At 36.9% G+C, this 24,554-nt stretch overlaps 1 protein-coding gene across 9 annotated transcripts in view; it reads right to left on the reverse strand.

Moving 5' to 3' along the window:
- Positions 1-7,568: 7,568 nt before the first annotated feature.
- Positions 7,569-24,554, reverse strand: part of BTBD8 (BTB domain containing 8) — a 161,762-nt gene continuing 144,776 nt past the window's right edge. For 8 of the 9 annotated variants that reach the window (XM_007480323.3, XM_056815354.1, XM_056815355.1 and 5 more), the window contains 7 exons: positions 24,324-24,453; positions 21,768-21,829; positions 14,311-15,031; positions 13,934-14,018; positions 13,224-13,357; positions 9,784-12,126; positions 7,569-8,465 (listed from right to left, as the gene is read on the reverse strand). In XM_007480323.3, coding sequence (XP_007480385.3) covers positions 7,996-8,465; positions 9,784-12,126; positions 13,224-13,357; positions 13,934-14,018; positions 14,311-15,031; positions 21,768-21,829; positions 24,324-24,453 — 3,945 coding nt within the window. In that variant the 3' untranslated portion in view covers positions 7,569-7,995. Of the gene's footprint in view, positions 8,466-9,783; positions 12,127-13,223; positions 13,358-13,933; positions 14,019-14,310; positions 15,032-21,767; positions 21,830-24,323; positions 24,479-24,554 lie in introns of all 9 variants that reach the window. The other variant, XM_056815361.1, reaches the window with a different exon arrangement.

A 24,554-nucleotide genomic window follows, 5' to 3' on the forward strand; every position in this document is an offset into this window, starting at 1 on the left:
ATGTATGTACTTTTTATTTTTAAATCCTTACCTTCTTAGAATCAATACTAAGTATTGGTTCCAAGCAGAAGAGAAGGGCTAGTTGGAGTTAAGTGACTTGCCCAAAGTCGTACAAGTAGTATATGTTGGTCAAATTTGAACCCAGGACCTCCCATCTCCAGGCGTGGTTCTCTATCCATCCACTGAGCCACCTACCTGCCCCTATATATACTCTTACAAGTCACAAAGATATTACTCAATTCACTATTTTTAGAAAGCTCTTTCCCTACTACATGCCAGGCATTATGCAAGGGATGCAAAGACGTAAACCAAAGGGTGGGGATGACAAATGAAGTTTGCATGCTAACTTAAGGCTGAATGAGGGCATTTTACTTCAATAGTGTTCTATTTCCTCTGTAAATTCTGTATTGCATCAGAAGTCCAGAGTACTAACGATGGCAAACCAGGCAGGGCTTTGGGCAGGAGCCAGGCAATCTGAAGGGCACATATATTCACCACTGAAGGTAGCACCTAGTTAGCTTGGCCAATAGTTAAAAGGAAGTGCCACCAGCAACTAGGGTAACAAGCTGAATTTGCCTTCATTGCATAATCTGAATAAGTTTAATTATTTATTTTTACATTATGAATTTAAAGTTGATTTTGGATCTCAGCATGCTGCTTGCCCTGGGCACCCAAACTATTTGTTAACAGATCTGACAAAATCCTCTCGAAAACATTACAATTCTGTTACATCGAACCTTATATTAAATAGCTGTTAATATTTCAATTCAATTTCTTAGGATACTAATTATACATAGCTTATTGGATAAGTACTTATTAAATTTTAGCATCTTAAATCTTAATATATTTTTTAATGCTGAACACTCTAAGTGCACTGGCTGACATAACTGAGGTTAATCACTGAAACTCCTGTAACATTGCTGTTATCATCTAATGATAATAGCAGTTTACTATTGCATCAGGAAGGCCAAGACTGTCCTTATCACACTTGGCTATACTAATTTCAAAAAAGACACATACAATTTATAACTAGCTGTTATTGATCTTAACACAAAAGATAATATATAGAAAATTAAGTTTAAGTTAGAGGGATTCAACATGGTCTGGAGGAAAGACTTCTTAATGTTGATTAAGTGCTGAACTAGATAATTTAGGAAGGCTAAAAGATGTTCACCTTTAGAAAAGGATTTACTCAATTAAAGGCATTAATAGGGTTGAGGGGATAAATCAATTATTCAAAATATCAGATATCAAAAATAGTTGTCTTACTTCCCAGCTGTATGACCCTGGGCAAGTTACTTAACCCCCATTGCCTAGCCCTTACCACTCTGCTGCCTTGGAACTAATACACAGTATTGATTCCAAGACAGAAGGGTTAAAAAAAAAATAGTTGTCTTAGTTCATATTTGACTTTGTCATATATAACTTTTTGTTGAAATATTTTTTAATCTTCTTTCTTTAGAGGATTATTAAAAACAATTTTGCGCCTCCCTAAACGCATACCAAAGGCTGACAGAAAAAACTTGGGTTAAGGTTAAAAATTTGTTTTTATACACTAATGAGTAAAGAACTATCATTACTGGTTCAAAGCCATAGCCAGTGGTTGGGCCAGATAATTCTTGGAATATATTCTATCTTTTGTCTATTTTAAAATTAGAAGGAAGAATGGAAACTTATCTTCTAGAACCTAGTAGTTGTAGAACAACTCTTGGAAAAAAGTAGGAGGCCATATTAAAAACTATTTGAATAAACTGAAATCTTTATTAAATATTCCTATGGGTAGAGTACTACGCAAAAGCTAAGGGAAATACAAAGTTTGGCAAATAAGATATGGTCATCTCTCTCATAAAGCTTATATTGTAGCTGTGAGCTAGGATGCACTCACTAGCAAATATAATACAAAATATTACCCAAGTTCAAAAGAGAAGTAAAAAGACTTTACATATGGGGAAAAGTTACAAGTAAAATCAACAAGAAAGTAACTCAATTACTATGTGAGAACATCACTACATCAGCAAAAGCTTGAAATGCTGATTGGCAGAATTTGAAATTATTTTTGTGATATCTAATTTATGAAAAATTCTAATATTACTTTGTAGCCCTAACAATGAACACATAAGAGAGTATTTATTTAAACAATTGTTAGGGGATGGCAAGAAGAAAAAGCAACACAGAATCTGGAAGGCCAGAAATCATCTGAAGCAATCTGTGCCAGAAAAAGAAACCTCTCTCTGATATACCTAATAGTTATCCAGCCTTCTTTCACCCAAAGAATTTGAATGAAGAGGAACCCACTACTCTTGAAACAGCCCATTCTACTGTTGAAGACAACTTCTTGTTAGAAACACTGTCCTTGGGGGCAGCTGGGTGGCTCAGTGGATTGAGAGCCAGGCCCAGAGATGGGAGGTCCTGGGTTCAAATCTGACCTCAGCCACTTCCCAGCTGTGTGACCCTGGGCAAGCCACTTAACCCCCATCGCCTAGCCCTGACCACTCTTCTGACTCGGAACCAATACACAGTATTGCTTACAAAACGGAAGATGAGTTAAAAAAAAAAATAAGACAGACTGTCCTTAAGCATCAACCCTAAGTTTGCCTCTCTGCAATTTCTACTTGTTTTTTCCTTGTTCTGCTTTCAGGTGTCAAGAAAAAGCCCAATCCTCTTCCAAGCCACAGACCTTCACTTTCTTAAATAGTTACTTTCCTCATCATGGTTACAAGCCTCTTACTGACTGCAGAGCACTAAATACAGAATCTGCTTTAAGCCTAATAAGCCAGTGGGGGCAGTACTAGGGGCCCTATTGTTCTTCTTATACAGAGGAGAAAACTGAGGCTCCACACCCTATAATCAAAGAGCTAAGGATTATAAGAGGTAGGATTTGAACCAGGTCTTCATGTTCCAAGACCATTACTCTGTCCATTATGTCATGCTGTCCATCTTAACTCTTCTCTCTTCTTCAGAGTAAAAAAAAAAAAGGCAGTTCTTTTGACCCATCCTCAAGGCATGATCTCAAGGACCTTTATTTTCTTGGTTCCCTTCATAATATGTTCTAGAATTTTGTGAGGAATTGAAATTAAGCTCAATGATCTACTGTTTATAGGCTCTATTCTTTCTCTCTCTCTCTTTTTAAACTGGGACATTTACCTTTTCCCCAATCTTTCAATATCTCTTTCTCTATGATCTTTCAGATAACCAATAGTGGCTCAGCAATCACATAAGCTCTTTCAAACAGCCAATGATGTAGCATGAAGACCAGAGCTAAATGCCTCTTATTTTCTCCCTCCTTCTACTATTTATCTGTTAGCCATTTTGGTCTTGTCCTTTTCAGTTCAGAAGTCCTTCTCCTTGGCAGAGAAAACAGAAGTCAAGAGAGGAGCAGCCCTGCCTTCTCTCTGTTCTCGGATCATTGTCCCATCCGTGCTGAACTTTGTCAGCTCCAGAAAAAAAAAACCCCAAACAAACCCAAAATAGAAAATGGTCAAAAGTAAAACTCGTGACTATAAGCATTTCCTTGAGTTAAACCAATGCTAAATAGGCCCATCACAAGTAGCCCCAAAGGCTTCACACATCAATTAGGCAGAAATGTGGGCTCTCCTTCCTACGCAGACGATTCAATGGCAGTCAAAGGCAACAATGGTGTAGAGTACAAGCTCACTTGCCACCAGAAAAGATTATGAGCAGCACACTACACTCACCAAGTGCAGCTGAGAGGAAAATAAGCCTATAGAGAACTTGATGTGAGACAACTGAAAGGACAAAAGGCAGACAGAAAAAGGGATGGACCTGCTGAGATTTCCATATTGACCTATTCTCATCAAAGACTAAATGAGAGATTTATTAAGAAAGTAGCAATGGTACTCAAGATTAAGCCATGAAAAGCAGCTAAAGCCGACTACATAGATATTAGAAATCTTAGAGGTAATATATTTTGGGGATTCATTTTCAATGTATCACTAGGAAAGGAATGCAAAGGAAAGTAAAAGATCACAGATGATACTTTTTACCAAAGAAGGTAACCAGAAAGATATCAGCAACTACCTACCTTTTTTCTCGCCACTATGTATTCTGTTTTTTAAAAACCCTTACTCATCTTAGAACTGATACTGTTCAAGGCAGAAGAGTGGTAAGGGCTAGGAAATGGAAGTGACATGACTTGCCCAGGGTCACACAGACCTCTACACAATCTTTATGCAAATAGCTTATTGATACATCTGTGGCAGTCCTGATGAAAATTTGTAACGTGAAAGTTTTGGAAGAGTTTTCCAACATCTTTGCTATCACACAACTCATTAGGAGATACAGAGGGTAAAAGGTCCCAGTGAGTCCTTGATTTTTGTTAAGTTCAGATTAGGGAACAAATGTTCCCTTGAAAATAAGATTTTTTTCCCATTAAAATCTTCTAGTAACATTATATTGTTGTGAATCATGGAACCGAATGATCTCAGAAGATTCAAGATACAGGAGACTCAAAACACAATGGAAAGAAGCATGGCTGGCCGAAGAAGGCTGTAGTATATAATCAAGGATGCTTTGGATGTGGTTTGTGACATAAAAATCATTGAGGGTGAATATGATGGGAAAAGAAAGTGATCTGGTAACACAGCAAGTGAGGGACAACTGAGAGTCTGAGGGCTCCGCAAGTACCCACAAGTATTAGAAGAACTAGAAGTTCTCTTGTTTCTACATGAAGGAACTCTTGAAAAACATTATAGTAACATTTCACATGACAAGAAGGATATTATAATCAGTGACAATGGAAGAAATATTCAAAATTGATAAAGCTATAGATCTACTAACTTATAGGTACTTAGAAGGTTGCTACTAATTCAACATAATTAAGTCATAATTTTCTAAGCATACAAAAATAAAATGTAAATGGTTATATTTACTAACAGTTGCAATTTTACAAACCTCATTTTCTTTTATTTCCAAATGCAAGGTACAAGCTTACTTATCTCCCTATACTTTCCCCTCCCCAGTATAAATTAGATTTAATATATATTTATTAACTACCTAACATGTACAAAGTTGATTTACTAGGCACTGGGAATACAAAAATGAAAATTAAAAAACAGCCCCTGTCCTTAGTTTGTAATCTAGTAGAGGGAATAAGACAAATACACAAGTATGATACAAAGCAAAATGAAAAAAGGGACAAAGGGTTGTAAGACCATTTGAGGATGGAGAGATGGCTTTTTGGCTAGGGGAATTAATTGGCCATCAATCCAGAAGTGGAAGTAGGGTGTTCCAGGAACACATTTGCCTCTACAGGACCAAAAAAAAAAGAAAAAAAGAAAGAACAGCTAAGAGCTTAATTGGCTTGGAATGTAGAGTTTGTGAAGAGGAGCAGCGTAACCTAAGAATGAAAAGGCAGATAAGGGCTAAGTGCCAAGACAAGAGTTTCCTTTTTATCCTATAATGGGCAATAGGGAGCAGGTTTTTGCACAGGGGGCATGGCTAGATGTCTACGGTATAATCCGGCTGGTCTTTGAAGGCTGGTTTGTAGAGGCCATTTATGAAGCAATTACAGTAGACTAGGTGGAAAGCGATTAGGGCCTCCACTGTGAATGGAGGACTCTGAAGTCAAGAAGACACGTATGAACACTTGCAGAAACTTTTAAGCCTGGGTGTCTGAAGGATGGTAGTGCTCTGAAAACTAGAATGCCTTCTGAGCTCCCTTCTTGACTCAGGTCTATAATCTTACATGGAAACAAGAAATCTGGGAGCAGTTGAAAAAGAACATGACGAGTTGAGTTTCAGACAGGTTGGTCTGAGGTGACAGAAACATTCAGAGGAGCTTTCCGGTAGCCACAAGAAATGTGAGACATGAACTCAGGAAATGGGGTCAAGGGCTAGATTGTAAGTCATCTGCCTTGGGAGTAGGTAAGATCCCCTAGGAAGGTTGTGGAGAGAGAGAAGAGGGACAAGGATAAGAGCCTAGAGATTCGGGGGGCAACCTGGAGATTGGGGAAAGGAAAATTGAATCAGGGAAGACAGACGTGAGAGTTAGAGGAACTGGGGGAGAGCAGTATTATGGAAGCTAAAAGAAGAAGGGTTATCAAGAATGAGGGGTAGGGGTCAACAGTGTAAAACCCTGCCTAAAAATTAAGGAAGAAAATGGCTGAGAAATGGCTACTGGACTAGGCAACCCCAAGGTCTAGGTGATTTTTGAGGGGGAAATGTGGTCAAATGACATATGATAGGAAGGTGAGGAGTCTGTAGTGTGGAAAGTATAGAAACATTATTAATTTGTCAATGAAAGGGAGCAAAGATATAGGATAATAGAAGGAATGGATGGCAAGGCCAAGAAAAGTCTTCTTAGGATAAGAAATAATGGAAGATAATTCTAAGTAAAAGAAAGGAGCAAGTAGAATGGGAGAGACTGAAGATGAGAGAGGGAGTTGAAATGATCAATGCAACAAAGTCCTGGAGACAGAAGCGGATGGAATGAAAGGTACAAATGGAAGGGTTATTAGTCTTGGCAAGTTGAATTCATTCTCAGATTAAAGGAAGTAATTTTAAGGAAAGATACTGGGAGGGATGAAGGTAAGCACAGACACTAAGCAATGGCAACATTTCAGCAAAGAGGAAGTCAGTCTAGTAAGGTTATCTCCAGACAAAGAGGAAGTTAGGGATGGAGTGGAGACCTTAAAGAGCTTCAGAACACCACTGAAGAGGTGCAAGGGGTAATTAGTTGGAGACGTAAAAAAGTATTGCTTTTGTATTGTGTATCAGGGAGGGTTCAGTTTGTTACATAACTGGACAAATCTTTAGTCTTTATGGTTTTGTGACTTCACAAAATTCCAGAGCTTCAATCTTGAAGGTAAAGCCTTTCAAACAATGATGAGATATAAGGTGTAAACTAAACTCTTCCCTTCCTGGCTTGGTTGAGGCTGCTGAATTGAGGGGATAGGATATCACAGTCAATCGAATATATTTAATTCTATTTTATGTCAACCTAAGGGTGAGTCACATTTAGTTATCCAAGCATTTATTCCAGGGTAGTGGGCAGAATGAATTTTTGCCTTCAACCTTAATTATAAAGGGAACAGTAATCAGATGCAGGAAAAAAGGAACTAGAAATGAGACAAAGAAAACATACACACACACGCATGCACGCACACACAACACTCAGTAGACCAACAAAAATCTTTTGGAATAGAAACAAAACTCCACAGAACCTTTAAAAATCTTCCCTTACTTACCATCCTGAGTACACTATTCCAAGACATTTCTCTCATGAAGTAAACAACAGGGGAGGAATTGAGCATTTGTTTGGATAAGGAAGATACACTTCCACATTCTCCTTGAAAAGAGGAGTGAAGCAGGGATTTCTTTTCATTGTTCTCTTTCCCCCAACCTTGGGTTACATTATTTGCCACTTCCCTCACCTAATAGGAAGTGGTGTGGTCCCAGATGGGTTAACGCCATTATTTCCTCAACAGGAATAGTATGAAAAGCTACGGCAGGGCTTTCCTGATGTTCCACACTGACCTCCACTCGGGCCATTCTTAGCTGGCCCTTGGCTGGTCCTAGTCTGAGTGTTATAAGCACAGATGAGGTGCAGATAAACTGACACAAGCACAGGGAATCTTTTATTGTTGAGAATGACCGTGTTACTATACACAGAGCCACAAGAACCGGGGCTGCTCTGCTTACTGTGCATTCACATCTTGTAGTAAAGGACAGGTGAACAAATGACCAGTTGGAAAAGGAAAAATGAAATGAATTTTCTTACAAGTCTTCTAATTTCTCAAAGAACAACAGCAACATGCTTGAGATATTTAGAAAAAAATTTGTTGAAGCTTTGAACTTTCCCCCACCTATTATTATATCTCATTCACAAATGAACTACATTTATCTCAGTAAATTGGAAAGATTAGAAAGCCCTCAAAGTGCAGGGCTGTCTGCCTTTGGCTAATGCAGTTATCATATGGATATAAGCATAAAAAATAAGGGGTAACAAAGTTCAAAAATTTCCAAAATTTGACCACTTTAGTGCTGAGTTTCAAGTTCGAGAATTGTCCATTCTCCTTGAGGAGAAGAACAATCTTCAGAGGAAAAACTCATCATAGTGAGGCTTGAAGAGTCATCAAGTGGAGATGTTAGATCACTCCATCTGCTGAAAGTGTCCACATGTGCTTTACCCTGAGGTTTTGAACTGTCTCGTGCTAGAAGCAATGTCTGATTGATCAGATACTGTGCTAAATCTAGGTCTTCAGGAACAGAGTTTTTAATATTAAGGTTTGAATCCTGCTCTGACAGCAATTGCTTTAGAAGAGTCCAATCTTGCTCTGCAAAGTGTTGATCATCTTCATAATCCATGTCTGTAAAATGTGTTTCTGAATTCATTTTCTGCTCAAAAGCTTCTCCAACATCCATCTCATAGATTGGAGAAAGGGTTTTTGAAGGCCGATGCTCATACATGCAGGTTTGTGCCAATGGGTCACAATCATCTATGTCTCCTGAAATGATTCATAAGACTACACAATGTAAAAACTGCACATGTGGCTGCCCCCTCAGGGTTTGGTAGATCAATATTAACTCAATGTAACAGAGACAATCCAACAAAGTAATAGAACGAAAAAAAAGAATTATACAAAATTGACAAAATTTTGAAGCATTTGTTTTTTACGTAAAAACGAAAACAAAAACAAAGGATGTTGTTTATATGTGAAGTTTTAAGTAGCAAAACCACCACTGGAAATTTACAATAAATCTCCATACTGTTATTAGAAAGCTCTGATACAGAAAATAACATAAATCATATAAACACAAACACAGAATGCACACAGGCATCTAATTCTCTACAATAATAACGTAAAGAGAAAAAAAGACATGGTAATTTAATGGTGACTTTTAAGATAAATCAGTTTCAAAGAGGAGAAACAAAAGCATTCCATCCCAAGGCTTATTCATCTATTGCACATGCAAGAAAAGCTGCAGGCAAGGACAAACAAACAAACAAAAAAGTCCAACCTCAAGATCACCTGGTACTTGCTATGGTTTTGCTGAATCATTAGTTCTGAATACACAAGAGCTAGTAGGTAGCTATTGCATATAACATGGGGTCAGTAGTTTGAATTACTATAATAATTATAATAATTACTATAATAATAAAGACAAAGGCAGAAAACAACTAGACTAGAACCTATTGAACCATACGAAATAAGCTAAAGCTTTTTCATATGTGATCATTGCTTCTAAATAGAATCTCCTTTAGGAAATGTATTTTTTATTGGAAAATTTTAGAATAGAATCATAGTGACCCTGAAGTCTTAATCTCTGTAAAATTTATATAAATTGCTACAATAATGGATATAGTTGTTAAAATAGGTCAATGCTCTTGTTACACTATCACTATAGTTATTGCACATCCCTCTTAGATATACATTGGCATAGTTCAATAAGTACACCTGTTGTATACCAAAATTTCTACTGATAGTCAATAATGCCTCTTAAATTAGACAGAAAATAAATATATTACAGGAAATTAGTTCTTATTCCTTCGCATAAAATCTCTTAATAGAATGGCTTTAATAACTATCAAAATTTTTTACTAAAGAATAAATTATTTTTCATTAATATTCCAGAGAAGCAGTAAAGAAACAAACTAGCTGGTTCAGATTTAAAAGAATTTTAAATTTCATTTAAATTTGAGTTGGTTGGCAAGCAGTTATTCTACCTTACTAAAAATGGAGGCCACAATGCCAGACAACTTTGAAATCTGACTGTTAATTTAAGTTTTCTGAAGAATTTAGTGTTTCTATTTCTGTACATTACCTGCAGTGAGAGTAGTATTAGCATTTTCAGTGGGTGCATGGCAGATTTCTCTCACTTGACCTTCCTGAGTCAGACCCTGGCTCCTCTGGGAGTCCACAGACCAGGTAGAGCTGTTGGTCTTTGGCGTGTCTGAATTGGGCTCTATTTGATGAAGCGCCAAGTGACAAGGTCTCTCTTGGGATTTTGTTTCACCATCATAAAGTTTGCTGCTCTGGCGCACTTCACTGTCCTCTTCACTTCTAATACTTACTACATTCAGACTATCTATATGATCCAGCATATCTGCTGCATGGTTTTTTCCTGCAGTCAAAATATCCTGTTCATCTTTTGCTGCAGATTCAGATCTGTTAGGATCCAAGAGGGGGCTCCCATTTTTTTCTAATTGGCCACTTTTTTCATGTTGTTTACCCTCTAAAAAATGATCTTCATTTTCTTGTGAGTATCTGGAGTAACAGGTTTTTCCATGATGTTCATGAGAAAGACTATCAAAGACCTCAGAAGGGGTCGGAGGATTGACAGAGTGGTGGAAGGGTATGTGAACTTCCCCATCATCAGATCCCAATTCCTCACATTCATCCACAGAAAGTAAAACTGACCTTTTAAAATTTTTAGTTGCAGTAAACTCTCGGCTTTCATTGTCAGCTGCATCTTCAAAAGCTAGGTTGACAATTCCTTGGAATTGCTGGGAAGCTGGCTCAGGCAAGGAACCTTTTTCTGCAATATTTTCAGCTTCAGATCTTTCATCTTCTGTTTCATCTGCTGAGGAAGAAACTTGTTCTGTTTCCTGAGGAAATGGGATCCCTCCTCGTGGGAGATGCTCTTTCTCCTGAACATGGTCTATTGTCATGCCTTGTTGAGACAAAGTTTCAGGTTTTTCCCTAGGAATTTCATCATCACTTGTTGAATTAACTTGGAGAATATCAGAGTTATTTTGCTTTTTCACTTTTACTTCTATCCTTAAACTGCTATCATATATTTTTAATTCCTCAGGTGTGCTGGTATCACTGCTACTTCTTCCAAGAAAATCATGACATATCATAGTGCTACATTTAGAAATCCCTCTTTCATTTGACCCATCATCATCCTGAGAACCTCCAGCATCATAATCTTCTGATCTAGGCTTAATGTCATCAGATGAGGTGGTTGCACTGCCAGTATCAGATTCAGGACTCTCCCCCTGGTGTATATTACTTGTAATCAAATTCCAATGACCCACAAAAGGAGGTTCCAGATTTTCATGGCTCTCTGGTGTCTCTGTTGGGTTTGCATCTTTAGGAGAATTTCTTTCTGGTACCTGACTCAAAAAACATTTGTTAGAGACATCTGATTTGCTTCCAATGTGCTTGCTTTCTTTCACAGAACATTCATCATGCAACTGACTTGTATTAATCAGACCATCTACAAAACTCTCAGATTTATTTTCATTTGGTGCAGGATTAAAAGTAGTATTTATCTTTTCAGAAAGGCCAACTGAAGTATCTTTCTTACTTTCAATGTTTAATTTTTTATTCAACAAACACATTGCATCTGCTGAGTCTAAATGGGTTTTATCCACAAAGTTACAAATAATTTCACACTGATGGGCTGGATTTGGATTTGAAGCCATGGATTTTGGGTTAGCACTGTTATTAAGTTTTGACTCTGCATCACCACTCCCATCAGTTTTATGCATCCTAGGCATATTGTAGTTTTCTGCTTCTCCATCACCAGGGCATTTTGTTTCATTTTTGTTCTTACAAATGTGTTTAAATTTTGCTTCATTTTTTACTGCTTCGTTCAATTTAGGAACAATTTGAATGCTCATAGGAGGGAGTGATAGTTCAGATTCTGTTACAGATTTATCATTTTCTTCATAATTTAATGGCTTTTGTGGATCAGGTAGACTTGACATTAGACCTCCTTCCACACCATTGGTCTCCAGAACAGGATTAACCAACAGCCTATGTTGCTTTTGTTTTCCTTTGTTATTATCATTCACTTGGAACCCAACAGGTTCTATTTTCTGGCCCCAGCTTTTTGGTCCATCATTATGTGTGTTCTTTGAGATCACAGGTGATTCACTTCTTGAAGACCTCTGAGAAGAAGACTGACACTTTACTATAGATTGCCCAGAAAGAGTTTTTTGTTTCTGGTCTTTATTGTTAACGGTTTCACCTTTCTTTGAGGGTACTTGAACTTTGGATGTAATTGTTTTTACATTGGCTTTTGCCAAAGATGCATGTGCTTGCTTCAGGGGTTTTTTCTTAGTAGCAAGTGTAGAATGATTTAACTGTGTCACATTTTCTTCAGAAGGTTTTAGAAAGACTGCAGATTTTAATGAATTTGGTGAATCTCCTTGGGGTCCTAGCAAAACAAAGTTTAAAAATACAATACCTTTCAAACAAAGAATGAAGTATAATGTTTAATTTTAAATTACTTCACAAAAGTATACTGAACAAAGGCAGAACTGACTGCTGCTGAATAGCAGACAATAGGATCATAATTTCCTAAAAATTACTTTTTTCTTTTCCATTAAATAACCAGAAAGCATCCTAGTCCTCAGCAAAAAGTAATAGAATATGATCCATCTCCCTCCACTTAAGATTTCATATCTTATAATGTATACATGACTCTTTGACTCATATCAGATGTGGGTCTCTTGTGAACTTGTGTGATACAAGTTCACTTCGTTTTATTTACTTGTTGAAAAAATATCAACTCCTTTGATTAGAATCATCAATACATTGAGACAGGGTATGCTGAATTAATATTTTGGGAGTCCATTAAAAATTAAAGTTAAACTCCTCCCTTTAATTCCCCCTTCAAAGAACTGGTTTAACATTTTAAAAGTTTAATTTCATTAAAATTAATATGCTTTGGATTTTATAAATTGCTCTCATCTACATAATCTTAAAAGAATAATTCTTTAGAAATTAGATGCTGCATCTGATTCCTAGTTTAGTCACTTTTCTAAAACACAGAACAGCAATTGGCACACACTACAGATTTAGGAGTTGAAATTCTGTTCTATACACTGCAGATTTCTTAGTTGCACCATCAATTTTAGGCACTCATTTTGTATAAAGAATTCCTTTAAGTATCAATGCAATTTTTACAAACAATACATGGGTAGAAAACAAGAAGGATCTGCAGTATAGAGTAAGTCGGAGGCTTTTCACATTTTCATTATTTACAAAAAATAAGTAAAATAAAAGAAACTTTAATAAAAAAAGAAAACTAAAGGTACCTGACTACACATATTATGCTAAGAAGCACAATGGATTAAAGTCCTTCTGCATTTTGGATCTATATGGTAAATAAGGAGCATATTAATCCAAATGTGAAAAAGCAAATTAGAAAACTTTCTATGGTATTTTGCCAACTACTACGCAAGTTACAACTCAGAGCTGAGCAGCTAGAGCAATAAAACATGAAGTATTTTCTGGGCTTTTTTACTTTACCTTGGGTTTTAGTAAGACTAGATGGAGCACTCTTTGCTCGCTGTGGGCCCGCAGAACTACTGTGTCCTCTTTTCTTCAAAACTGCTTGGGAGATATAATCACTAGACCCCTTGCCAATAACTTTCTTTGTCACACTAATAAGAAAAAAAAGAAAGAAAACATATATCAAATTTGAAACCCTAAATGTAAACTCCAAAATTAAAAAAAAACATTTTCAATCAATAAATTACAAAAATATCCAACCTACAGTTTATTTCCTTTTTTGAAAAGCAATTGAAGAGCCAAAAGTTTTATGTCAGTTTTAGAATTTAGATAAAGCAATCAACTCCAAGTATCACCAACTTAAATATACTGCCACCCACTCCAAATCATAGTTTTCTTCTACATATTCTTTTCTTTCTATAAAAAATGCAAATTTTTGATAATATTCAGACCAGGGTTCTTAACCTGGGGTCTGTAAACTTGTTTTAAAAAATATTTTGAAAACTGTCTTCCAAAACAACTAGTTTCTTTTTGCAATTTTATAAAATTTTCTTTGTGCATTAAAAAAAAAATTGGTCTCAAAAGAGGTTTTAGGATTCATAGTTTTCACTAGACTATCAAGGAGGAGAAAGTGTATAGGAAGTCCATAATACAAAAAAGATTGAGTGTGATTAACTTTTAGAGGAAAATAGAAAACATGCTTCCATTAATTTTAAATGAAGACCTACCTATTACTTGTGTGAGTCTCATGTTCATTAACCCTTTTTTTATTGGAAGTTCCCTCAGTATTCCTTGAAACAGGCCGGGATTTCACTGTTACAAATTAAGTAAAGTGAGTTATGGGATAGAATATATTCAATATATAGCAATTACATATTGGCCAAATAAATAGCTATGTCAGTCAAACTGTCCATTGGACAACCAAATTGGCCATATTTCTAAACAAAATCCCAGAACCATAAATTTAGAGCTGAAAGACCTTTAAGGTCATCTTGTTCCACCCACTTGGTTTTACAGAGAGCTCCGAGTGATTAGGGGACTTGCCCCAAACCAGACTGCTAATTAGTGAGTCTACTATTGAACAATAAAGGAGGCCTTTGCCCACCTGCAGCAGCAGGACCTTTGGAAGTCTCCAAGCTGCTTCTCACTGTGTGGTTTCCTTGAGGAGAATTACAAGGCGATGGTTTATTGTCAGAAGGCTTCTCTTCCTTTACAGATCCACACTCCTTTGGTTCATTGAGGCACTCGCTAGGACTTTGCAATTCTCCACTTGAACTGGTAGATTTGCTGAGGGTACCCACAGGGCCGAGAGAGGAAGAGTCTTTCCCAGGGGTTTTCTTTGGAGGCTTTGCTTTAGCTGAAGCATTTGAGCTTCCAGGGAGGGTTTTTGGCCGAGCACCCACCCCTTTTCCTTCTTGAGATTTTGCTCCCTTTCCACTTATTGAGTTTTTCTGTCCACTTAAGGAGGACAAGGAACGCTCAGCATCTTGTCGAGTAAGCATATTATCAGTTTTAGTGTTATCATTATTTTCTATTTTGGGCTTTATAACAGCTCTAGGCTTTCCAGAAGCAATCTTTTCCCCAGTTTTAACATCTTTTGTAATCTTAGACACAGTTTTCTTACTGTCCTTCCCCTTTAAATCATCATGTTTTAAAGATTTATTCACAGCATTCCTATTTGTACTTGATGCATGTCCAGATGCACCTAGACCATCAGATTTCATTTTCTCTTGATCAGTGGAGGGGTAATTACAGGGATCTTTCTTGTCTTTTCCTCTCCAAGATCTGTTTTTTATATCACCAGAGTCAGAAATGGATTTACTTTGCTGGAAAGAAGAGAAAACACTTAGTAATACAGCATAACATGTACTATTTTTAGCTCTTTGTATATAGCACTCTTTTAAAACTCAATATTGAGTCTTTCAAAGAAGAGTGAAATGATGAAAATTCATGTTATAATTTTGACTACTTACAACATGAATTCTGCTTTTTAGAGAACATATAAACTAATGAACAGAAGCCTATTTCACATTATTATTATTATTTAAAGCCTTACCTTCTGTCTTAGAATCAACACTAAGTATTAGTTCTAAGGCAGAAGAGTGGTAAGGGCTAGACAATGGGGGTTAAGTGACTTGCCCAGGGTCACACAACTGGGAAGTGTCTGAGGCCAGATCTGAACCAGGACCTCTTGGCTCTGGGCCTGGCTTTCAATCCACTGAGCTACCTAGCTGCCTCCCACATTATTATTTTTAGTTCAGGTTAAAATATTACATAAGAAATGCAAACTACCAAAAACCATATGAAAGAATATTATAAAACACTAACAACAAAAGAAATGCAAATAGAAACAACCCAGAAATTTCAGTTCACATTCAGCAAATTGGTAAAGATGGCAAATGATAGGAAGGGTTAATGTTGGAAGATCTGAAAGACCTACATACTCAAGTGTTATGAGTGAAGCTGTGAACTGGTACAATCATTCTGGAAAGCAATGTGGAATTATGCAAATAAAGGGACTAAAATGTCTAATTGTTGACTCAGAAATCCCACTGACTAGGCATATACTTCAAGAAGGTCAACAGCAAAAAGAAAGGCTCTACATACAGCAAAATATTTACAGCAACATAAGATCCTTTGGCATTCAGCCTCCAACTTCCCAGGTTTCTTACACTTCCCACCATGCACCATGTACTCTTCAATCTAGTAGCCCTGGTCTGCTTGCTGTTACATTTACAAGACACTCCCATCTCTCAGCACTGTCACTGGCTCTGCACCGAGACAGGAACATGCTTCCTCCTTGGCTTCCTGTATGTCACAGCCTTTGCCAATCTCCCTTGATCTTAGTGACTTCCCTCTGATTAACATTTCCAGGTTATTCTGTCTACAACTTGTTTGTATTTGTTTACATGTTTTCTCCTCCATTAAACTTTTTTTTAATCTCTTACTTTCTTTAGAATCAATACTATTTGTTCCAAGGCAGAGGAGCAGTAAGGGCTAGGAAGTGGGGGTTAAGTGACTTGCCCAGGGTCTCCGGGCTTGACTCTCAACCCAGTGAGACACCCAACTGCACCTCCACCATTAGACTTTGAACTCTTTTTTTTTTTTTAGACTTTGAACTCTTAAAAGCAGGTAATTTCTTTCTTTCTTTTTTTTTTTGAAAAATGTATTTAGTCAATTTATAACAAGGTAATGTCTTTTGCTTTTCTTTGAATCCCTCGTGTTTAACCTAGAGCTTGGCACATAGTAGGCACTTTATCACAGCTTTCTGACTGACTGAAACAATGCAGATGCCCACTGACTGGGGAATAACTAATCGATTTTGATACATGAATGGAATAGAATGTGACTGAGTGATTAGAAATGATGAATGTGACTAATACAGAGAAGCAGTAAAGATCTATGTGAGCTGATGTAGAGAAAAGGAAGCGGAGCCAGAAAAACAAGTGCGACAACATAAAAGGAAAAAACCACCACTGCAAAATAATCAAAATTGAATTGCAAAATTATCAGGAGAAGCCTGGCTTCAAAAACATGTGAGAATATTCTTTCCTCATCTCCATTTCAGAGGTGGGGATCCATGGTTGTGTATCATTACATATTAGACTTTTTTTTTCTCAATGTGCTAACTGGTTGCTGAAATTTCCCCCCTTCTTCCTCTTTTTATTTATAAGGGATGAATTTTATAATAGAAGAGAGAAGGGAAGCATGCAGGGGGAAATGCTGACAGTATAAAAACAAAAGATATCAATAAAAATCTCATTGAAATATTTTTTCAAAAACTATATGCTTATCTATTGCAGGAAACTATAATGAATATAAAACTGAAGATTAAAAGTCAAGGCTGCTTACATGGGTCAGTGAGACATTTTTAAGCAGGTTTAATGTAAGGGAAGGTTCTTGCGTAAAAACCTCTCTCCCAATTATGCCAGAATTCTACTCTTAGAAAGAAACATTTATTTTGGGTCAAGACTCTACTGGCAGTCATCTTGTATAATGTAAATGCTACCAAGAAGGAAGAATAATAAATTGAGTTCCTCACACTATAGCATGGAATGGCAGAGTAAATAGAGAACTGATCTTGGAATAAGGAAGTCCTCCTCAGTTCAGACACTGGCTCTGACACATACCACCTGTGATATAGTCCTGGGGAACTTAATTGACTTCTCTATACTTCAGGCAACTCTTGAAGGGAATTGCAGAAGTTGATCTGTATTGGTAAGGAGAAGTTTTCCCCCAGGAGTCCCCTAATCACAGGTCAAATAATAAATTTGGAAGGATGGAAGAAGAGGAAAAATACAGAAATGGGAAGCAAAAGGGCATCTTCACTTATCTGACAGCTCTGCTTAGCATGTCTGGATATAGAATAGGAAAATGAACTAAAATTTTGTTAAGCTGGTAGATTTTCCAGTTATCTTGAAGGCCAAATAAAAATAAGATACTAAATATACATCAACTTGTAATAAAACACATAATACTAATATGTTCTACCATGTGCAATCCCTCCCATCTTTGCCAAGTTTACCTTAAACCTTTGGACACATTTTCCCGGAATCATTGAAGTATCAAAGTATCAACACCTTTAACTTGGTTCTGTATCCCATTCTGAATTTCTGGTACTTAAGAAGTACTTTATTTATTTTAGATTTTTTTTTCACTTATACTCTGAATTAATGCTCTACCATGTAAAACTTGTTCAATTTAATAGAATTGGTCACATTGTCTTGGAAAAGGTCACTAGAAATCGCTACAGAATACAATTTGATATTGTATGGCTGTTTACAGTGAAATTGGACTTCCAAAATCTACTCTGGGCAATGGCAAGGGTTGCGAGATATGCAAAGGGCTGCTATATGGAACAGAGATTTGACTTGTTTGGTTTAGTGGATCCAGTGAACTTAAGAGTCAAAAAGGCTTGCCTCTGGGAAGGCATTAAACTTCTCTGTGCCTCAGTTTTCTCCTCTGTAAAATAGGAGAGGAGAAAGATTCTAAGGTCCCTTCTCACTGTAAATCTATGATCCTGTGAAAGAGCTGTAATATGTGCAAGAGACAAAGGAGGAAATATAGGCTTAAAGAAATGTAACACTCCATCACAGAGATAACCCAAAATGGAATGGGCAGCCTCCAGAGGTAGAGAATTCCCTTTCACTAGATATCGTCAAGCAAGTGATGACCACGGGTCCAACAGGACATAGAGGAGGTTCTTGTTCAGATGTGGGCTGGAAAAAATGGCCCTTGAGGCTCTTTCTTATTCTTGAATTCTGTGATCTATTACAGTGATTGCTTTTAAGACAATACCTTTACTGGAGTCCACTAATGAGTCACTCTGAGTGGTAACTGTAAAGATTAAATTTAACTCTCCCCTGATTGTGAAAATGAAATTAACTCCCTTGCCCATTTTTAGATCTAATCACCAAAAGTGTAAACATTCCACTTAATCATAAAATGGGGAGGTCTGTGACCCACATGTGCAATAGTGGGTGACAATATCAGAATCAAACTGACTGCCCATGGGCCATCCTAAGTAAAGCTTCAACTGTGATTGCTAGACGTAAAATTAGGGGAAGGCACAAGAAGTGACACAAAATAAAATGTCTTTAAAAAGGAGTTATAACTTCCTGAGGAGAGTTCAACTTGGACTTTAGCTTCTTCTGGAGTTCTGAGTTCGAATTGGAGGCTGGTGCAGAATCTGTTGACTGGACCTGAGACCCTGGTTCCTTCTTAGATTGTCCTTAAATCTCTCCCTTTGGACTGACACGTGGTGAGTGAAAGAGCTGACTCCTTTCCTGGATTTTCTGAAGAGACTAGCCTCAGGGGAGACCTACCTCTTGAGAGAGACTTCCCAGGTCCTCGGCTTTGCTAAGGCCTCTCCAGCTAAGGACTAACTCTCCCTGCCTGGGTTGAGCCAGGGGCCAGGAGTAAATGACAAAGTGATTAGGCTAGATATCTTACCCTATCCTCTCTCTGATTTTCTTACTTCACTCTTTCTATATTTTGTAAATAAATTGTAAATAAATCTCCTCAGAATAAATTAAATTCCTGGCAACCCTATTCTTAAATAATCCAGTCCAGCCTTTTTAATATATACCCCCCCCCTTACATAATAACTCTGGGTGGTATCTCTGGGTCCTGAAGACATTGGCAGGATGCGTGGGCTAGAAAACTGGACTTGGCATCAGTATGACACAGGCTCCTATCCCACCTCGACACTCGGTTGAGGGCTGAGAGTCATTTAGCCTCTTTGTGCCTCAATTTCCTCATCCACAAAATGAGAGGAAAGGAAAATGAGAGAGGAAAGGGTAGAAGAGGGAGAAGAAATGGGAGAGACAGACAGATCAACAGAGGGAAGAGGGAAGGAGAGAGCTCTCTAGGCCAAGGCCAATACATAGCTTCTTAATACCACCCTTTTTTGTATGCATATCTGCATTTGTTCCTTTCTATGTTTAGGTAGAGGTGGCAGCTAGGTGCTTCAATGGATAGAGCACTAAGCCTGAAGGCAAAAACACAAGTTTAAATTCAGCCTGAGTTGTGTGACCTTGGACAAGTCACTTAACCTCAGTTTGCTTTAATTGTCTGGATAAGGATGTGGTGAGACCACTCCAATCCCTTTGCCAAGAAGACCTCATGGATGGTATAGGCATGTTATAGTGCGAGAGGTCACCATGAGTCAGATATAACTGAAGGACTGAACAACAACAGCCCTGAGGTGAAGGATCTCCCAAGGCCAAGAGAGCACATACTAGAACTTGTGGACAGCTGAGGGGAAGTGCATTTTCCTATCTAGACAAATGCTCAATTCCTTCCTGGTTGTTTACTTCAAGGAAGAAATCTCTTGGAGTAAAATATCCTGTTTGTGAATCAAAGGCAGCCAAGAGGGAGGGGCCAGCTTCTAGTCCATGGGGTGTGCCGCGCAGAGAAGGGATGCTCTAAGGCTCCACTCAGTCCCCCTTGGACCAGGCAGTACAGGAGAGAGCGTCTCCCCCCAAGGTGTGAGGGAAATGCTTCCCCACTTCTGGTCTTGTGCCATCTTCTCAGTAAATGTTCCTTTGTAAAGGTGAACTGATGTTATCTAGTCAAATTCCGTCAGGGACTATTCCCAGAATATTCTAACTACAACTGGCAGTAGAAGAAAATGGAGTAGCAGCTCAAGCTGAAGTCCCGGGAGCCCTCAGAGCTACCCCTGAGACCTAGAAGTAGCCTTTTTCAGGGACGACACACAGCAGTGAGAGTGAAAGCTGGGATAAGAAATCCCAGGGTTTATAATAGCTAAAAACAAATGGTAAAATCAAAGGTCAGAAAGGAGAATGTTTGCAAAACTATTAAATAAGAGGGCTAAAATAGGAGTCCAAGGCAAGCCATTCTTTTTATTAGACAAGATTACTTATGTATGGACATGAAAATGGCATATATATACATATATATGCACATACACATATATGTATATACACAGACACACACATATAATAAAACCCATCATCTTGGTTCTCTGATCAAATCTTAACACATTCACTGAAGTAGCGAGAACACGTATAGATCTCTTCCGAAACATCCTTATATTGAGATCTACGTGGCACTGAATTTGGTGGGCTCGTTAACATTTCATCTCACAAGACAATGAACTTAGACTTCAGGGTAGCCTGTTGGCCTGCCTACAGAATGTCAAAGCATTTCACCATGAAATCTTATCACAAATGATTCCAGAATCCAACACCATGAACCTATGTTACAATGTGATCTCAAACACTCTTCGGCAAGATGGCGAATAGATTCATTTCATATGGAATTATAGTGAAGCTATAATATTTACCCTATAAAAATAGCATTCAAATGTTCACTGAGCACCAAATATGTGCAAGCCACTGGGCATACAAAGACAAATAATGTAATAACCCCTGCCATCAGAGTCTGCATATGGGAGAAATGATGTGCATAGAAACAAATAGAAAACATACACTAAACAATCTAGGATGGGAGGCAGGGCTGACAATCCTACAGTACCTCTGCTGGATCTAGACCTCTACTAGGATCATTCAAAAACCACTGACAGTGGTTCAGAATTTGTCTGCCAGCTCTTTCAGTATTCTGGGATGTAGTTCATCTGGGCTTGGGAATTCAAATATTTTAACATAGGGAAAAGTGGAACAAATGGAAAAAATGTATCTTACAAGAAGTAGGTTAATTAGGAAATTTTAAAATTGAATTAGATCTACAATTTGAGTATCTGAATTACTGGTACAGTTCCAACATGTTTAGCTGCCAATAGAGCTTTCAAAGAAATGGGAAAGGTATCATACCAAAGTACTACAAAATAGCATATTCTTTCTAAATAAGCTATTAAAACTTAAAAGCTGCAAAAAGATTTTTGGAACCTTCTATATAAAATGTCAACTTAAACTATCCCCTCCTCCCTGCCACCCACTCTGGTTTTTCCCCCCAGAGAAAATGGGTCATTAACAATGAAGGAATAGAATTGAAACATGAATTCTTTCAATCTTAACAAAATCTGAAATTATTCTTGAGAATTTTTTTTCCTATCTGGCATATAAAGATGAAGGGATTTACCTGAGAACTACTGAATATCGGCTTTTTGCCAAGTCTTCTATCATCACCCTTATCAAATGCAGCTGTAAAAGAAATAGTGGTTTATTTCTTTAGGGATCACCTTGTTTTCATTAAAGAAACACAAAAAGACATTAGGAAGGAAGGGTACATTGGGTGGAGACACTTCTCTGTTCTTGAAAACAGCACATTTCAAAATTCCCTGCAAACTTCAGAACAAAATCTGTATGATCTTTGCTCTGGTTCCTATAGTTTTCTACATTATGCTCACATCAGCTCTGAAAACACCATTAAGGAAGATGAAAATTTGATTCTCATATATAAAAAATGTATAAACGAAGTGTAAATTAGAAAAAATTTTAAAACAGGCAATTTATTTCAATTTCCCCATTTTGAAGACTTAACAGCTTATAACAATACTTGTATCTTTTAAAAACATTTTAAATACCTATGATTTTTTAAAAAATAACCAGTTAAAACAGATGAATCATAAATATATGTTGAGTTTGGGGAAAGACTGGAAAAAAGTAGTGTTGGGATTTTGACAAAAAAATGTAAAGTTCCCTAATAATTATATTCAACTTAATTATGCAGGTTAAGATATCTATGAAATAAACATTTATGTTACCACAAACAAAATATTCATACAAACTTTCATGTAATATACTTTGGGACTACTTTCCATGTATTTCTTAACATAATTCTAATGACATGGTGAAAATAGAAATAGTTGGGTGAGATTATCACTATAATATGGTTGATTTCTACTGTTGGAAGTCTTTTCAAAAAAAATCTATCCAGATAATGTATAGGTAGTCTCCATAAATTATATGATGTATATTAAAACATTCAACAAAAAGTATGCTGAATCTAAGGAGGAAGCCACATAGCGTCTTCATTCTATCGAAACTATGCTGCAGGACAAAGCAGAATTCTGAAAATGGGATTGATTACAGGGATTGAGTCTTGGTAAGCAAATGACTCTGTACAGTTGTATCCATAAAGATATTAACACAAATCACTCCCAAAGATTAGTATACTTCAATGAGACCATGAGAAATTATGTATGAGATAATCAAATTTCTTGTCCTTTTGGGGGCTGGGGGTGGGGTTCCCAATGCAGTATTTCTGCATAGGTTAGGTCTCATCATAAATTTTAACAGGTATGAAACTAAAGACATTTCATATTATAATAATATTTTCATAAATGGGTATTTGAAGATGAGAAATTTCATTTATTAACCATCTTTATTACTAATTAGATATTCAAAGTTTTAAATTATTTTCCTATAGCTGTAAATAATTAAAATGCAAAACATTATAAGAATTTCAACTTGGGGATATGAAATCTTCTTAAGAGTAAAGGAAAAAAAAACAAAAAACAACCCCCCCTCCAAACTTTGCTACCAATCAGGACAGAGTTTTGAATGTCACCTCCACCACTGACTGATTCAGTTTTTTGGAAAAAAAAAATCCTATAAGATTTTTGGTGGACAGGTTCTCCATAAATTCATAAAGTAATGCAAAACCATGAAAAAATTCTCCCAAATTTTTAAATGCAAAAAGAAATAATAAAACTCTCTTAACTACATATTCATCAGATTATATTTAACTATACCCCCCCACACACATCATAGTAATAAAAGGTAGATGGATTAGATCATTTATCCAACATGTAATTAAGGAATTTAAAAAGTGAAAACTACCACCATAAATGCCTTTCATTTTGTGCAGATGTCACATGTTAAAATTCATAAAATGGCTTGTTTTGTAAAATAAATATATAAAGCAAAATAACCTGATCCAAAAATGTCTTTTTAAGTAAATATTCTTAATGAAAATTCCAACGTTATGTACCATTTGCTTTAACAAAGATCCTGAAGCCATTTTCTGTTCCACACCCATAACATTTTAACATTTTTTAAACAAAGAAATTTTCAGAGCAATAAATGTTTTTAGTTTAGTTCTAATGTGCCAAGTGCTGTCTGTTAAATGTCAGAGACCATGATGCTGCTCATTAAAGACTCTGCAATAGCACACATAGTATCACTGTACCTATCAATTGTGAAATAAATCCACCTAATTTATACACAACTCTCATGAAATAGATTTTATGTAAGAAATGGCAGAGCCTGGAAACTAAAACATGTAAAAAGGAGAAAGTATTTTCAGTAATTTATGCATATTAAAATTTACTATATTACTCATTTAGTATTAACACTGTTTCATGAAAATAACATGGGAATATTTTTACTAATATACAGGAGTTATAAACAGACACATACAGATGTATATAGAAAAGGGAATCTTGTCTCCATTTTACATGTGTGCCTCATTAAAGCTCTAGAAAAACAAAACAAAACCACATTCTCCCAAAACTGCTTCATCAGTTTCAAGGCTGACTAAACATACTATGACTGTTTGTAAATGGCAACTTATTTCTTTAAAGGATAGAAGCACCCCACCTCAAATCCTAGTACTTGTCAAGAATTCTTGAAATATATGGCAAAAAAAAAAATCACCCTCCTACAAAGATAAAGGATTCCACAATTAACCCACCTGCTTGGATCTTCTGCTGATCATCTGGTCTCATCAGACTCCAGCTTTCGGTGTGACGAACGGCATAAAAAGACTGAACCAGGAAGAGCCACAGCTTATCACGCAGAGCCTGGATCTTGCACGTAAAACCCTGTGTTCAAGCAACAAATCAGCGGCTGGGGAGAGCCACATTGTCATAGCAACCAGTCATTATTCCTTTCAGAATCTACTTACTCCTTAAGCTAGATGAAT

The sequence above is a fragment of the Monodelphis domestica genome, chromosome 2, assembly GCF_027887165.1.
Source record: "Monodelphis domestica isolate mMonDom1 chromosome 2, mMonDom1.pri, whole genome shotgun sequence".
Classification (NCBI taxonomy): Eukaryota; Metazoa; Chordata; class Mammalia; order Didelphimorphia; family Didelphidae; genus Monodelphis; species Monodelphis domestica.